The sequence below is a fragment of the Euprymna scolopes genome, chromosome 9 (genome assembly GCF_053919585.1).
Source record: "Euprymna scolopes isolate OS-2025 chromosome 9, ASM5391958v1, whole genome shotgun sequence".
Taxonomy (NCBI): domain Eukaryota; kingdom Metazoa; phylum Mollusca; class Cephalopoda; order Sepiida; family Sepiolidae; genus Euprymna; species Euprymna scolopes.
The window spans coordinates 84,132,231-84,150,178 of record NC_136490.1 but is presented as its reverse complement, the minus strand read 5'-3'; the positions used below and the strand labels follow the sequence as shown (position 1 = coordinate 84,150,178).

The window sequence follows — 17,948 nt, the reverse complement described above, 5'->3', positions numbered from 1 at the left end:
ACCAGGAACCCCACATTGAATTTTATTTTTGTGTTCAGGTCATTCTTTTGATAACTATTTTATACCAGATTTCAATCTTGAGACATTTTAAATTGGATTACTTTCCCAAGAACTTCAGTTGGACTATATATAACGCTTCAGACTTTTTTGTCTTTACTTAAATTCTTTTTTTCTTTATTTTTTCCTTACATATCTTTTTCTATTCTACTTTCTCTTATATATTTTTTCCTCCACCTCTTATATATTTTTTCCTCCATTTTCTCATTATATTCCTCCTCCTCCTATTTTTCGATTTTTCTTTTTATGCTCTTCATCAATCCCCATTATATCATCCCCTAATTTTGTCATTTCTAATCTAAATGTTCTTAAATCAGTTTTATCTTTTTACCCAAATCTTTGTATAATATCGACTTTCTTCATCTTCTGATGAGAAGCATTTAGTTTCGAAATGCCATGACCTAAAAAAGTTTTTCTTAATTTCCCTCTCGCTTTCATCCTTATTGACTTGCTAGTATAATAAAAGTTTATGTAACTTTACTCTTTATTCTTTAATTTATGAATTGCTCCTCTTAACCGGATAAAGCTTTTTCTATCCTAACGGCTTTGGTTTATTATTGGAAACATATTTTTCAGGTTCATTTATTATGTATATATATATATATATATATATATATATATATATATATATATACACATACCAGGAGAACCCTTTCACACAAATTCAGTTATTTATACAAAAGTACATTTTATCAAACTGCTAATTGGAGATAATTTTCCTTTTACAAATGTGGTGCTTTCAGAAGTTAATTCCAACTAGTGCGGGAATGTATTGCTCTATGTTATAAATTCTTTCAGAAATATCGCAAACGAAAAAACCCAAATAAATTGCATCTACATAAATGTGCTACATTCCTGCTAGTGCAGGAATTAGCTTAGTGGTAAGATTTATAACTCTAGGATTCTGGTTTCGAATCTTGTTAGGTTAGCCACGATTGGCTGGTGCATTCTTAGAAAAATGCAGAATCTAAATGATTTATCAATTCCCTGCCAAAAATATTCAAAATATTTACACAGCTAAATCAACTGAATTAAAGAAGAAATAAAGTACTTACCTTTTCTTCACAGTAATTGGGATCTGGAACTTCTAAAGATTCTTCTGTGAGGACGGATTTAATCTGACAGAGACACTGGAAATATAATCATAAAATTGTATAGAAACATATTTGAAACTATAAACTAGATTATCACTTTTAAATAAAATATCACAGAGTGCAAATATATTTTTAAAATTTCTATCCATTCTTCAGCTTCAAGGAAAGAGAAAGAGAGAGAGATAGATAGATAGAGAGAGAGAGAGAGAGAGAGAGAGAGAGAGAGGGAGAGAGAGAGAGAGAGAGAATGGGAGAAAAAGGGATAACAACAAACTTGTGAAAAGTATATTGGTCAAATTTGTCTCAGCTTATCCCACTTTTCAAATTTTCCCACATTTGAAGGCATGGTAGTTTGCAACCTGTCTCTGTACCTACTTAAACCAATACAGCGTGACCCCTGTATACTACTGAAAAAAAAAAGGGAAAAAAAACAGCTATGTGGGAATAACCATAGCAACGTGAGAGAGAATATGAAGGAAATCTCAGTGTAGCCCAATAACGACAGAAAAAAAAAGAATGGTTAAAAATCTTGAGAAGAATGACATCTGTACCAAATCATAACGCAGTCATAACTTTTCTCATATTTTGTAGTTTTCAATTTATATGCTAATTCAGCAAAATTATAGCTTGCCTATGAATATTATTCGTTAACTATTTTCCTTTGGGGATAAGTGCCATTCTTTGAAAATTCATGAAATAAGTAAAATTTAAAATTTTCAACCTGTATTCCGTGTTGAATAATAAATTGGTGTAAATTCTAATTTACAATTTTAAATTGAATTTCTTATAGCAATGCTCTATCTCAAAGGTTGAGCTTTTTCATCTGGTAAGGATTGTCCTATAGATATGAATATTTATGCTTATACTTGCTTTAAGTTTACAAAATTATTCAGTTTGTGAACATGAAAAAATTTTGAATCTCTCTCTCTCATATATATATATATATATATACATACACTTGTGCCCGATATTATTCATACCCCTCGGATCTTTGAGATTTCTATAAGATTATTGCTCAAACCAGAAGGTAGACAATATTAAAGGGATTTCAGACAATAAATCAAGCATATGCATTTAATTTAAACTCAACAAATAAATAAATTATGCAAGTTTGAAACATTATACAAAGAAAAACAATAATGGCACTAGTTCAAAATTATTCATACCTCTCTTACTAATAGTCAATACATGCCCTTTATTCTTAATAACTGCCTGTAACCGTTTGGGATATTTATCAACAAGGTTTTTACAAGCATCAACACTGATTTTTGACCATTCTTCAATGCAGTAGTTCTCCAAATCCCTCAAATTTCTAGGTTTCCGCTTTTTAACCTCAGTTTTCAATATGTGCCAGAGGTTTTCGATAGGGGTCAGGTCGGGACTCTGGCTAGGCCATTCCAAAACATTAATTTGATTATCCTCAAACCATTTCTTGACTATTTTGGCAGTATGTTTTTGATCATTATCCTGTTGAAGGACCCAGTTTGGTCCTAAATGGAGCTTCTCCGCATCCTGTCTAATGTTTTTCTGGAGTATCTCCAAATATTGCTCCTTCTTCATGGTTCCATCTATCTTGACCAAACTACCTGGACCACTAGCCGAAAAGGAGCCCCAAAACATTAGGCTACCACCACCATGTTTCACCGTGGGTATGGTGTTCTTTGGGTTGTAAGCTTCTCCTTTCTTCCTTCAAACGTAAAAAGCATCCATATGGCCAAACAATTCAATTTTTGTTTCGTCAGTCCACAAAATACTTGAGAAAACGGACTCTGGAGAATTCACATGGGTCCTAGCAAACTTTAGACGTGCTGCAAGGTGTTTTCCGGTGTGCAATGGAGTCCTTCTTGGTCTTCTTCCTTTCAGACCATTTTCATGCAGAATCCTTTGCAATGTTTGCCTTGATATTTTTATGCCAGAAGACTCCAGATTTTCTAAAATGTCCTTATTAGTGGTGGTTGGATTTGCATTAACACTTCTTACAATATTCCTGGTGGCTCTAGCAGACAGTTTCCTTTTCCTTCCTCTACCAATCAAGTTGTTTGTTGTGTGGTGGCTCTGGAATTTTTTGATGATGCTCTGTACTGTTGCTGTAGGGACCTCAAATTTCTTGGAAATTGACTTGTAACCTAAACCATCCTTATGTGAATTCACAATTTTAGTCCTAAGATCATTACTAAGCTCTTTTTTCTTCCTCATTCTAATAACTTTTATTCTTTTATTGGTTTTCAGTTGATATCATTTTAATTTCTGAAAAATGCAAAAAACGAAATGAAATTAATCAAAGGTTGTATAAAAGCATTCAAAATAAGAATCAAACAGAAAACAAACAGTCAGAAACTCGATTAATACTGAAAAAATAAGGGGGTATGATTATTTTTGAACATTGCAGATTTTATAAATAGCTGTATATTTCTTTTATTACAAGTATCCCGAGATTTTAAAATGACGAAAATGATCAGAAGAGGTTTATTAAGAATATGTATCAATATGGACGTAAACAATAAATTCTTACAAAAGTTACACCTAATAAACTCAATTTTCAAGGGGGGTATGAATAATATCGGGCACAAGTGTATATATATATATATATATATATATATATATATACACATATATAATATGTATACATATATACATATTATACATATATATACATATACATATATATATATACACATATACATATACATATATATATATACATATACATACATATACATACATATAATATACATATACATACATATAATATACATATACATACACACACACACACACACATATATATATATATATATATATATATATATATATATATATATATATATAAACAATGTCGGCTTTTTTAATGGTGAGTAAATTCCGTCTCTCCCTCAATAAAGATGGGACGAACATAGATAAATAAATAAATAAATACATAAATGAATAATAATAATAATAATAATAATAATAATAATAATAATAATAATAATAATAAAATCAATATAATTAATATTAGTTAATAATTAAATGAGAATACAAATGGTCTCGGTCCTGAAGGAAAATTATCTCAGTCCCGAAGAAATTCTCATACACAGACCGAGGATAATATCAGAGCAGGTACTTGAATGTATGTGCTTTTGGCTCGAAAGTCACTCTGTGTGTATTGATAATAACGACAATATTTATAAAATATTATTATTAATAATAATAATAATAAAATAATAATTAATAATAATAATAATAATAATAATAATAATAACCCATGAATGCGGAGAATAATACAAGAGGACAATATAATGAATAAGCGTTACAGGGAATGAAGAACACCGAAGCTGCATAACTACAAGTTTTACACCCCCATCATGCATCCCCCCCCATTGTTTCATTACCGTTCCCCCCAATAAAAAAGTTATACCAAAGGGCCGAGAAGGGTCAATAAGGACTGAAAAACCGAGGAGCCAGCGCTAACCAGACCTCAGCTGGACAAGCGCAAAGAGAACTAGGACCTTGGGGAGGCTGAGTGCCACTCAAATTCCAGTATAAACCAATGGCCACTATCAGCGAGAAATCAGTGGTAAGCGGCTGTTGCGATGATGCAAATTCATTTGCAAATGCTATCGAAGGAGGTGGAGAGAGCTGGACGTCTGGGGAGACTTGTTGTCACCCAGCTTCCAGAGAACACCACAGGTTTCCAATCAGATCGTTTGTTGACTTGTTTGAAAGCTCCATGTGAGCCAATAATAATAATAATAATAATAATAATAATAATATTTATATTTAAACCATAGACCAATAGTAGCTTTTACATAAAAAACATGTGCATAAGGGTGCAGGTATATATATGCATGCATAATTAACACCCATATATACGCATACATACCAATACATAGACATATTCAACGAATATGTATACAATATATGCCCCCTCATACATACATTAATCTATATATATATAAAAGCGAAAATGTATGTATGTATGTACGCTTTTCCTCGATGTCCACAAAAGGCTTCTTTCAGAGAAGCGCTCGCTCGGTTCACAACTTCTTAAAACTTTTTATATCATCTATAAATTGTAATATTTCACACTTAACCACGGAGATCGCCTGTCTATTTAATTTTATTGACTTTCAAACGTTAATTATTTGACATTTCCCGCATCGGCACGCGTTACATTTGGTTTTCGGCATAAACAAAAAGCGAAATCACTAATCACTGGCCGAAAGCCAGTGGTCTCTAGAGAGCTAAGTAATGTTTGGTCAATGTCGACTTCGTCATATCAGACGGTAGCTTTCATTCGAGACGAGACGCCCCCCCTAATAAACAGGGAGCGGGTTTTTAAAAACAAACAAACCGATTTATTGACCTCATTAAAAACTGTCCCGCACAAAATGCTAACTGCTGAATAGCTATCGCCATCACGTCAATCAAAAACGCACACCTGTTTTTTTTTTCACACTTCACTATTTTCCAACTACGCGTCAAGGCTTCGGTTTTTTTTTCACATTTTACTATTTTCCAACTGCGCGTCAAGGCTTCAGGTTTTTTTCACACACACCTACAAACACCCGGGCAACGCCGGGTACCCCTCACTAGTCTTCTATCTTCTATATATATAAAAGCGAAAATGTATGTATGTATGTATGTATGTATGTATGTTTTTTTTTTTTTCATTTTTCTTAAACTTTTTCTTCTAGGGGATGAGACATCCAACCATATGTCTGACATTTACCCCTATTTCAGTGAGTCCAACCAAGAGATCTTTTCAGGATTCTAGCCGTCCCTTTCACTGCAATCGTTTGTATTTCACTTGCACTTGGTTCACCGGGTATGCTTGCTATGTACTTTTTAAAGTTCTTTTTCATAAGCCCAGTTGCTCCTATGATGACTGGTATAATTGAAACGTCTTTTAATTTCCAATTTCGTTTCATATCATACATAAGTCCTTGATACTTTGTTATCTTTTCCCTCTCAGCTCTGTTAAGCCCTGTATCATTGGGTACACTGACCTCTATTATGGTCGCTTTTTTGTTTGCTCTGTCCCATATCTGATTTAACAGCTGCTTTTTCAAGATATGTAGCAGTAGGGATAATGTAGTCATAGTAAATGGTGCCGTTGTCATTCCCAACTGTTCGTTCGGGTATATGTTCCCAGGATTTTTTACTACACTGAATGTTGAGTTTCTTACATATCTTCCAGTGAAAGTATTTGCAAACTCCGTTATGGCGATCTGTATAATAACCATCTCCAAGTAGGACTTTGCAACTAGAAATCAGATGGCCCACACTCTCAACCTCAGTGCTACAGAACCCGCATTTATTATTGTTGCTTAGACCACTCATCTTTTTGAAGGCATTTGTCATGAGGCCCTGTATGTATGTATGTATGTATGTTTGTGTGTCTGCTAAAAACTTTGACCGACGGAACAAAAATTCACAAACTTGGTATCATATTAAAGCCCCACCCTCCGGACGACAAATATCGAAAAATTAGCCCAAAAGGACCATCAGAAGTGCGTCAACTGATCGATTTTCTGCAGGGGGGAGGGCCCAAAAAGTGACATTTTAATGTTAAACATTACATATTTTTAAATCGATTTATAACTGCCCCAAAAAATACGAACGCCAACTCTTCTACATAAAGTATACACGGGGCCGTTTATTTTGGGTCAACTTGTATTTAAAACCCGCTGAGTCATGTCACATGATCTTGACGTCAGCAAGCTCTAATGGCAGTCTGAATTTAAAATTTAAAAATGTTGTTATCAGCAAAAAAAAATTTAACTCTCACACAAGCTAAACTATGAACTTCTACGCTATGACAACGTTACCAAAGTTATTAGCACATTAAAAATAGTTAGATACGATAGTTAAACGAAAAATAACAAGCCAAAAATGTGAAGTAAAAAAAAAATGCTTACAAAAAACATTAACGATCGAAGTTTTTAGAAAAAAAACAGCCAGACGCCATTTTCTTTTTTAGTAACAGTCTTTAGAGTAAGGAAAATGAAGTGTGAGAGAGAGAGAGAGATACACAAATGCAGACAGAGAGAGAGAGAAAGGGAGAGAGAGAGATGTCTAGGCAGGAAACGAAATACGTAATTTAATAAACGCTAATGTGAAGTAAAACAAAAAAATAAAATACTGCTACGTCATCTCGTAACGCTCCCGCGATGACCTCATTTAGTGGCTATCTGTCAAGCAAACCTCTTTCACTCGCTTTATAAGCCTTATTTTAACACTATAATCAATTCCTCTTACTCTTGGCCTACATGGTTAAGTGGTTGGAGTTTGTTTCACCTCCGCGTCAAGGCTCCCGGGTTCAATCCAGCCTCAGGACCAAAACTATTTTTTTTCTTTTACATCTTTAGACACGCGGGCAACGTTTCTTTATTTTTTTTACTTCGCTTATTCTTTAATTTACTCCCCACTCTATACACACAGTGTTTTTTTTTTTCGCTGTTTTTTTTTTCGCTGTTTTTTTTTTTCGCTGTTTTCTTTTTTCGCTGTTTTTTTTTCGCTGTTTTTTTTTTCGCTGTTTTTTTTTTGTTTTGGTTTTTCCGATTTTTTTAACATCGTTTCAGGGTTATTACTTATCCCCCCCATACACACACCTACAAACACCCGGGCAACGCCGGGTACCCCCCCCCACTAGTGCATATATAAATAATAATATGAATAAACAGATATGCATGCATGCACACACATACACGCATATATATTCATACACATGTATATGCATACAATGACATGTACAGGTCCAGGCATGCATACGTGCACCCATATGCATCCATACATACATGCATGCACACATACCCATATGCGCACATGTACACACATACCATATACACACATAAGCACATACACGTGAATATATATGTATACATACATATAGAATACATAAATACATACATACATACACAAATATATAAGCATAAAACAAAATACATAATATATACAAATATATAAGCATAAAACAAAATACAAGAGCATGTAAGGCAGCACAAAGATGTGCACATCAACATAATTATGCATTACATGGACAGGAACGTACATACACATATATATACACATATATATAAACAATATAAAACCATAGATGTACAGATATATGTATACACATCACCATATAAACACATGCATACATACATATCTAGGCGCATATGCACATACTTATATAGTCAAACACAAATATCAATTACTATTTAAAGACATGTATAAAATAAAGTGAGTGAATAAGTAGGGATATGAAGTTAACGATGTAAACATAGATGTAAACATATATATATATATATATATATATATATATATATATATATATATATATATACTAACAGAAGTACCCGTCGTTGACTGGGTTCAAAAACAGCCTACAGAAAATGGACTGTGATTGATGAAAGTATGATAAGTTATAAAAAGGAGAGGGTTGTGAAGAGATAGGTTTTGATACTCAAAGACTTTACCCTAAGCAAAATATGATGAAAGTAAAGATAATTTTCGCGAAAATATATTTTTTTATATCAACTTTGTTTCCATTCGTAGCCAAGAGTGACCAACAAAATGATGTTTCCTTACAAAGAGAAAATGTTATATATATAATAATATAAATATACAAGAAATAAATGTTACTTTTATTGTAGAAAAGTTCATTTTAAGTAGTTTGTAAAATAATAATGTTTTTTTTTAATTTCACGAACCGGCTTAAAAAAAAATCAAAATAGCAGCGACTTTGAAATGGAGAGCCCCGTTTTCAATTTGAAGAAGGGGCACCTGAGCATTCTGTGTTAACAATTTAAGAGAGTTCCATCAACTAAGGAATATTTATAAACATATTTTAATGTTTTCCGTTATTTTGTGCTTGAGAAATATTCGATTATGGCATGTGTAGTTTATATAAAAATTCATTTAAGTAGTTATCGCCTCAAATTTCTTTTTAATTTCGGTTCGCTGAAATTATTTCAAGTAAAGAGCATTAAAAATTATTTCAAAACAAAAAAAAAACATGAACTGAACTTTTACTGACTATGGTAACATTTATTTCTTGTATATTTATTTTTTCGAGTAGTCGTTTGTTGGCTTTTCTGCTAAACACTCTTACTAAATATCGACGAAATATCGAAAAACAAAGAAACAAAAACAGTTTTGAAAAATAATGAAACTTTACTTACTTTAGTAAAATAATCCGAAACAGCAAAATGGGATATTAAAAAAGTAAACATGCAATTACTTTAATTTTTTAAAGCAAAGAATCGATATGAATATGAATAAGAAGAAAATGGCACCCTTTTCAAGCAGAACAGGTTCATTTCAGTTTTATAGTATTGAACGGTGTAGTATTGCACTGTTGGATTCACGTTTTTTTTTTTTACATGGAGTTCACCAAATATCAAGACCCAATGGCCACTCAGGGATAAGGGTTATTGTGTGTACAGTAATCAAAGGGATAGTGTAGCAATAGTATTGAAGAATTGGTAAGGTGTCATTACTTAGGGGAGGTGGTTCATCAGGAATTTGTTTGTGTTGGACTTGAAGACATCCAGGTTGAAGTCGGGAGGGAAACAGGCAAGCGGAATAGAGTTCTACAGGCATGCAGTTCTAAGAAGGAAGCTTTGTTCATGGAATCTACGTTTTGATTTAGGCACAGGGAGTGGGGAAAGTTATTGACGGTGGTTTCAGCTAGTCGGGTGTTTTTTGAAAAAGATTGGCGAGGGGGGACCAGAGAATGGAGCTCAGACAAGCACTTGCCATGGAAATAACGATAGAACAACGACAGGCTCGCTATGTCTCTTCTGTGGGAAAGAGGTTGCAGGGTAGAGAAAAGGGCATCCCCCACCAAGCCACGAAGTCTATTTGGTACTCTGTCAAGGCAGGATAGGCTGTTTTTAGAAGCTCCCGCCCAGATGTGGCAGCAGTACTCCATCTTTAGACGTACTTGGCTCTTATATAGATAGAGAATTGCATCGGTAGTGAGATATCTTCTGCAGCGGTAGAAGGATCCCACCATTTTCCCAGCGACCTTGGCCACAGACTTGATGTATGTGTTCCATTTAAGATCAGGAGTAAAGGTCAAACCCAGGAGCTTATCAAAACCTGGGGCCTCCTCTAGACGAGAGCCATCCATTTCAATTGATGCCAGATGGGGATCAGAGCGTTTATGATGTAGAGATAGGAGCTTGGTCTTAGATGCATTAAAGGTAACCAGCCACCTCTTTCCCCACTGTACCATGCGCTCAAGATCAGAGGAGAGAGAATCAGAGAGAACATCATCATTTACGGCCTTTGATGTGTTGCCATAGATGGTCGTGTCATCAGCATAGATGTCAACGAAAGATTTTAGTATGTGTTTTGGGAGATCATTGATGTAGATCAGGAAGAGAGTTGGGCCCAGTATGGACCCCTGAGAGACTCCAGCATTAATACTGTGGGCCTCTGATTTCTGCCCATCAACCACTACTCTTATGAGCCTATTGGAGAGAAATGATTTAATGATCGAGAAAACATTTCCAGTTATACTGTAGCTGGAAATCTAGGCCTTTATGCCTAACCTTATCGAAAGCCTTTGATATGTCGAGAGCAATTGCCCTAGAAATGAAGCCTTTGTCGAGAGATTCGCTAACCCTATGAGACATAACCATTAGCACATCTGCTGTAGATCTAACAGAACGGAAACCATATTGCGTGTCGCTAAGAAGGTTATTTCTGCTGAGGTGTTTGACTACTTCTCTATTTATTGTGGATTCCAGCAATTTACTCATGACACACAGGAGACTTATTGGTCTGTACTGAGAGGGGGATGACTTATCACCTGAATTCTTAAATACAGGGCATACTGATGAGATTTTCCAGGGTGTTGGGAAGGAATTCTCCTTAAGGCAACGCTTAAACAGTTTGGTAAGTATGGGGGCAAGTTCTCGTTGTAATTTTTTAACACTATAATTGGAATACCGTTGGGACCAGTTGCTTTACTGAAGTCAAGGTTCTTGATTAGCTTGGCGACCTCACGCACAGATATTTGTATGTTGCATAGCGTGTTGTCTGTTATAGGAGGGAATATGGGGAATTGATGGCCTTCGTCACACAGGGTAGAATTTGCCGCAAAGTTTTTGGCAAATAGTTTGGCCTTGTCGGATGCTGTCGAGATGAGCTCTGGTCCATTGATAATGGTTGGGATGGAATGCACGTTTCTGTTCAGGATCCTATTTGCTATTTGCCAGAACTGGTGGGAACCAAGCCGCTGCTCAGCTACTTTGGATTTAACAGACTGAGCATATAGTTCTCTTGCATGTTTTATTACTCTTTTACAGTGGTTGCTGGTGGTCCTGAAAGCAGCTTTAGTTTCAGTGCATCTATTACGTTGGTAGCTACGGAAAAAAGTGATTTCTGTGTGCGATGGCAGCAGCACATTCAGGGGAGAACCATGGCTGGCTGTTAGGTTTTTGTTGGAATTTTTTTGATGGTATGAATTGGTCTATGCCTACAAGTAACCATTCAGTCAGGTCTAATACTATAGAGGACACATCCTTTTTAAACATGGAATGGAGAGGTAGATCAGATATGAATGTACGGAAGCTATCCCAGTCCGCCATAGAGTATCGGTATACAGTACGGTGGAGAGGTACGTCTGTAGATTTATTATATTTCATTTTTATCTTAACTGATACGACGCAGTGGTCGGAGGATCCCAGAGGAAATAGAACGGAACATGAGCATAGTTCAGGGGAAGTGGATAGAAAAAGGTCTAGAAGGCTTGCGTACTGACCGGTAGTATCGGGCACACGGGTGGGCTCACGGACAATCTGAGTGAGGTCATAGGCAATGGCAAAATCATGACAAAACCTCCCCTCATCATCAGTCTTATTTGAGTGGGTCAGCCATTCCACATTATGGACATTGAAGTCACCGCAAATGTGAATGTTAGCCGAGGGATGAGTAGACAGGATGTGGTCAATTTTTTCTGATATACTCTTAAAGACAGTAACTCTGCTGTTGTGGGGGCGATAAAGGGCAAATATAAATGCGGTGGTGTAAGCAAGTGCAACCTGGAAGCACATATAAGGTAGATTAGGGTCTTCTCTGGAGATATCCCTGCCACATGAGAAGCCATCTTTAATATTCCATGCCCGTGGCGATCTTGGGGGTCAGATTTAGATGTTAAGTTAGAGTATCCTTTAATTATGAACTCATCTAGGGAGGTGGTCGGCCCTATTCCAGTTTCACTTAGAAAGAATATGTCAGGTTTGTCTCCTGTAATTGGGTTTCAACCTCTGGAAAGTTAGAACGCAGACCCCTGATGTTGGAGGAGACATGGTAGTAGGAGTCTACGTAGGAGGATGGGGTTCTAGGTTGTACTATTGTAATATAAAGAACACACAGAAAGGGTTGTAATCAACTGAATTCCTTCTAGTACACTGACAAAAAAAAAAGCTTAAAAAGATATTATAAAAATAAAAAGGTTATGTAAATGTTTTTAAAAAGACACGTAATCACGTGAGCAGGATTTTTTCCTTCTTTTAACACGATGACAAGTAACGTTCTTATTTTTTATTATTTATCTATTTTCGAAAGAGTACCACGTGTAAGTGAAGAAGGAAAAAAACAGAGTTATGCAAAATTTGTGGCGAAAATTGTCTAAAGTTCCGATTTTTTTTTTGGGGGCTTTCACTTTAATAAGAACATGAATTTATGAGGTGAATTTATTCAACACAATATGATTCAACTCAAAAAAATAAATAAAAGCTAATGTGAATTAAGATTAAAGTTAAGGTGTTATTGTGGACCCTCACCCCTTTTAAAAAACTTTGTTAAACTTTGTGACATATTTACATTCTATGGAGGTCAGATGCGAACGAACACCCCATGATTTTATTATACCATATATCTTCAAACTGAAACATAATTATCAAAGTATACTTACACAGATAGATATGAAAAGTATTTATTAAAGTTTGTGCCTATTTCCATTCTATGGAGCCCAGGCATAAACGCAGACCCCACAATTTTATTATAACATCCCTATTTAAGTTAAAACATACTTATTAAAGTATTCTTATGTAAATCTATATTAAAAACCTTTGTAAACGTTTTTTTTTAATTTTTTAATTTTTTATTTCCATACTTTGTGGACCAGGCGCGAACGCAGACCCCACAATTTTAATGAACCACTCTTCTGCCAGATTAAACATACCCATTCCTGTGTCTCGATACATCTTCTATCATTATATGTAATCAGTTATTTAAAATAGTCAACCATATAGGAGCCTATTCGTGATCAGACACACACACACAGACATTCAGCTTTATATAATAGATATAGGAAAATGGTGCAGATAGAAAGTTAGGTATAACGAAAATAGTAGTAATGATAATAATAATAATAATAATAACAAGAGTAATAATAATAAAAATAATAATGAAGACAAATAAAGTAATAATAAGAATAACAAGAGAATAATGCATGTGTTAGCTTTAAAACAAAAAGATGTAATATACATATTGAAATCAATATAGAACAAGAACAGGTATACATATAAGTATATATGTATGAGTAGGTGATTGTGTTACTTAATTATTTTTTGAAGTATTTGTAGAATTTAAGTTGGCCAAGGTCTGTATTGAGACCTGTCTTATGAGTGTTTAGTCGGATGATCCATTGTATTTCTTTTTGTTTTTGTATTTTTGTTGATCAGAAATTTGAGTCTATTAGAAGGCATCTAATATTGTCTATAGTGTGTCCAGGTAAATTGAAGTGGTTTGCTAGTGGGGTGGGGGATTTTGTCTGATGTTTAGGTGGATTCGAAAACGTGTCAGAGTTTCGCCAATATATCCTCCATTGTTGCAAATGGAGCAGTATATGTAATATATCACATTAGAACTGTCACATGTATGACGCGGCGGTTTCATGTGAGTGTTACATTGAATAGTGGTATTTAGGTGTATGCATGTAAGGCATCGCGGTTTATTGCATCTATAATTGCCATTTTGTTGTGTGTCCTGTGTGCGTTTGCAGGTGAGTATGGCTGAGAGATTGGGTGGTTGTTTGATTGCATTAATTGGTGGAAGGTGAAATATAGACCTAATAGTGGAGTTATTTTTTAGGTTGTTGTAAGTTTTTTTTAGGTGCGTTGTAATTTTATACATGTGTTGGCCGTGTTTGAAAACCATTGGGATGCATTTGTTAATGTTTTTGGTTTGCACTGGAGAAGACGGGATCTGTCAATTTTATCATTTTTTTATGGCTTGTTTAATATACTTAATGAGATATTGATTATTGATGAATTTTTGCGTGAGCTTTGTGATATGGTGTATGTAGTCTAGGGGGTCGGAGCAGATGCGTTTTATTCATATGCATGAGTGTAAATGATAGATTTCTTTAGGTTTTTGTCAGTGGGTTTAATATAGAGAGACGTAGATAGTCTATTGTTATGGGATATGATTGACGTGATATGATTGGGATGGAGTTGTATGAGTGTTCCATGGTAAATTTTATATTGTTATGTGAATTATTCATGTATTCGTGGAAATTCTTTAGGTTGGTTAGTCCATGTGGCCATATTAAAAAAATATCATCAATGTATCAGCAATAATGGGACGGTTTGAGGGGGGAAGTTTTCAAAGCGTTTGGTTTCCAGCATATGCATAAAAATGTTGGCATAGCTAGCGCCATTTTAGTGCCTATGGCGGTTCCTTTTATTTGAAGATAATTTTGATTGTTAAATTTAAAATTGTTATGTGTGAGGATGAAGTATATAAGCTTACAAATGTCTTCTATTTTGCCGTTGGGGAAATTATTGAGAAGGAGGAATGTTCTACAGGCTTCTACTCCCTCGTCATGAGGAATGTTAGTGTATAGAGCTGATACATCTAATGTGACTAAAATAATTTCTTGTGAAAGATTGTCGATTTGTCCAATAGTGTTGAGGAAATGTGTGGTGTCCTTAATATAGCTAGGGATATTGGGTAATAAGGGGTTTAGAATTTTATCTATATATCCGAAGATATATTCTGTTAGGGTGCCAACACCTGATATTATGGGTCTACCAGGGGATGAGATGTTAAGGAATTTCGCTAGTTCAGAAATGTTGTCAGGGTTGAGGGCCAAAGTTTGAGGTGTAGTGGTGGTAATGCCTGTGTTTGTTATGAATTTGTGAAGTTTACATAGTTTAGGAGTAGTGTAAAAGTTAGCTACTTTAGGATTTGTGGGAATGAGGTAAGTAATTATTTTGGAGATACAAGGAGTAAGATTTTTGATAAGATTCATGAGTTCTATTTTATAGATGAATGTTGGGTCTGCCAGGAGTGTTTTGTAAAAATTTGTGTCTAAGTTGGGTTTCCACTTCCTCAATATATTTACTGGTGTCCATGATGGTCATGGCTCCTCCTTTGTCTGCTGATTTGATTGTGATATCAGTTATTTTTTAGGGTGTAAATAGCTCGTCGTTCTTGAAGAGAAAGGTTTTGGTTTTTGTTGAGATGTTCTTTATTGTGAAGAAATTCATCTAGATGTATTCTAGCTGTTTTAGCATATTGATCGATGTCCAGGTTTCGTCCACTGGGTGGAGTCCACATAATAGAGTCGTTAGGTTTTTCGAATTGCTTAGTATCTGAAAGCGGGTTGTTGGTGGGTGTATCATTGTTGTGGTCTTTGAAATATTCTTTTAATCTGATCCTGCGTAGGTAATGTTCCATGTCAAAGGGTTATTATTATTATTATTATTATTATTATTTTATAAATATTGTCATTATTATCAATACACACAGAGTGACTTTTGAGCCAAAAGCACATACATTTAAGTACCTGCTCTGATATTATCCTCGGTCTGTGTATGAGAATTTCTTTGAGACTGAGACAATTTTCCTTCAGATCCGAGACTATTTATATTCTCATTTAATTATTACCTAATATTAATTTTTATTGATTTTTATTATTATTATTATTATTATTATTATTATTATTATTATTATTCATTTATTTATCTATATTCGTTCCATCTTTATTGAGGGAGAGACGGAATTTACTCACCATTAAAAAAGCCGACATTGTTTCTAACTCTGCCCTCTTCAATAGTATTATTATTATTATTATTATTATTATTATTATTATTATTATTCATAACTAATAATTACATTATTTTTACCGTCTAACAATTTCATTTCTATTCCATTATGCATATTGAAATCAATTGCGTCTCATTTTTGCCGTTTGTATTAAACGCTTTTACGTTGCAACATTAAAAAATATTAAAAAACACAATCTTCTTCCACAAACGGCTAAAATGATTAACGTGAACTTTTTCGGACATGATTGCTAGCAATGAACGCTGTCCACGCTACAAATCTCCAGTTTTTTCAACGGTTTTCTTTTTCTTTTTCATTTCGATACTTTTTTGTGACCAATAGCAGAGGTCCGCTTGAAATATAAAAAATAACAATAAAAATATTAAATACAAAAAGTAACATCGTTTTTCATGCTTCAAAAAACCCTCATAACCTTTAAATCACTATCCTAGAAGCATACGTGGACTTTTAACATTATATATATATATACTAGCAAAAGTGCCCGTCGTTGACTGGGTTCCAAAAACAGCCTACAGAAAATGGACTCTGATTTATAAAAGTATGATAGGTTATGAAAAGGAAGGGTTGTAATGAGATAGCTCCGAATTTGGGGGTATCAAAACCAAAGCAAAATATGATGAAAGTAAAAATGAAATAGATAAACCCCATAATTTATTATACCATACCTGTTCACATTGAAACACTTATCACAATATTCTGTGGATCTATATTAAAAAACCTTGTTAAACTTTGTGACATATTTACATTCTTTGGAGGTCAGGCGCAAACGGACACCCAATAATTTTATTATACCATATTTCTTCAAACTGAAACATAATTATCAAAGTATACTTACGCAGATATATATGAAAAGTCTTTATTAAAGTTTGTGCCTATTTCCATTCTATGGAGGCCAGGCGCGAATGCAGACTCCACAATTTTATTATACCATCCCTATTTAAGTTAAAACATACTTATTAATAGGCACCGCCAAAACTGGGGGGGGGGGCAGGTCAGTACTTTTTGACGGACCGTCTTTTTAAAAATCTACCAAAAATCAGGTAATTATCCGATCAATACGAAATTTTCAGCGATTGTTAGGAGAAGAATGAACATTATAACAGTGTACTTATTTTTCATAAACGATATTTATATATATTTTTTTTTGATTACAAACCCCCCCCCCTTGTTTTGAAGTGGGAACAAATATGCTTAAAATAATCATCTGAAACTGAACAAAACATATTGTGTTGTTGTAACGGACAGAATTATAGATTAAAAAAAAAAAAAAAAAAAAAAAAATTGTTTGCATACCTTATTTTGACGTCTGAATATCAGAACTTCGATTGTGTTTAATTATCCCGCTTTTGAGTTTTGAAGTGTGAAATTCGGTGAATATGTTAAGTAAAATAATTAATTTAAGTTAAGCAAAACAAAAAAAAAATTTTTTTAATATTTATACGAAAAAAGCCATTTTAAAATTTTTGATAAATAAATTAACAATTTTTTTTTAGCGAGCCGAATAATGCATGACCATTATTAAACAGGGCATGCTTTGAATAATCGATACAAAAAAAAAACATTCGATAAATATTGTGCCCTTTGTGTTAAAAATAGCATCATTTTTTTCGATCCCGTTTGAAAACGTTTGCCGCCTTTCGACTACGGTGGACCAAACGCGCTGAAATAATTTTTTTTTATTCTGCTTTAAATTCCCCCCCCCCATTTTGGGGAGCCTAGCCCCCACACACATACACATTAAAA

The 17,948-nt window shown here is 34.3% G+C and overlaps 1 protein-coding gene across 2 annotated transcripts in view; it reads right to left on the bottom strand.

Moving 5' to 3' along the window:
• The window catches only part of LOC145284737 (protein furry-like), an 881,988-nt gene that overhangs the window by 64,585 nt on the left and 799,455 nt on the right, over positions 1-17,948 (bottom strand). For both annotated transcript variants that reach the window (XM_080133679.1, XM_080133680.1), the window contains one exon: positions 1,113-1,187. In XM_080133679.1, the coding sequence (XP_079989805.1) occupies positions 1,113-1,187 (75 nt within the window). The remainder of the gene's footprint in view (positions 1-1,112; positions 1,188-17,948) is intronic.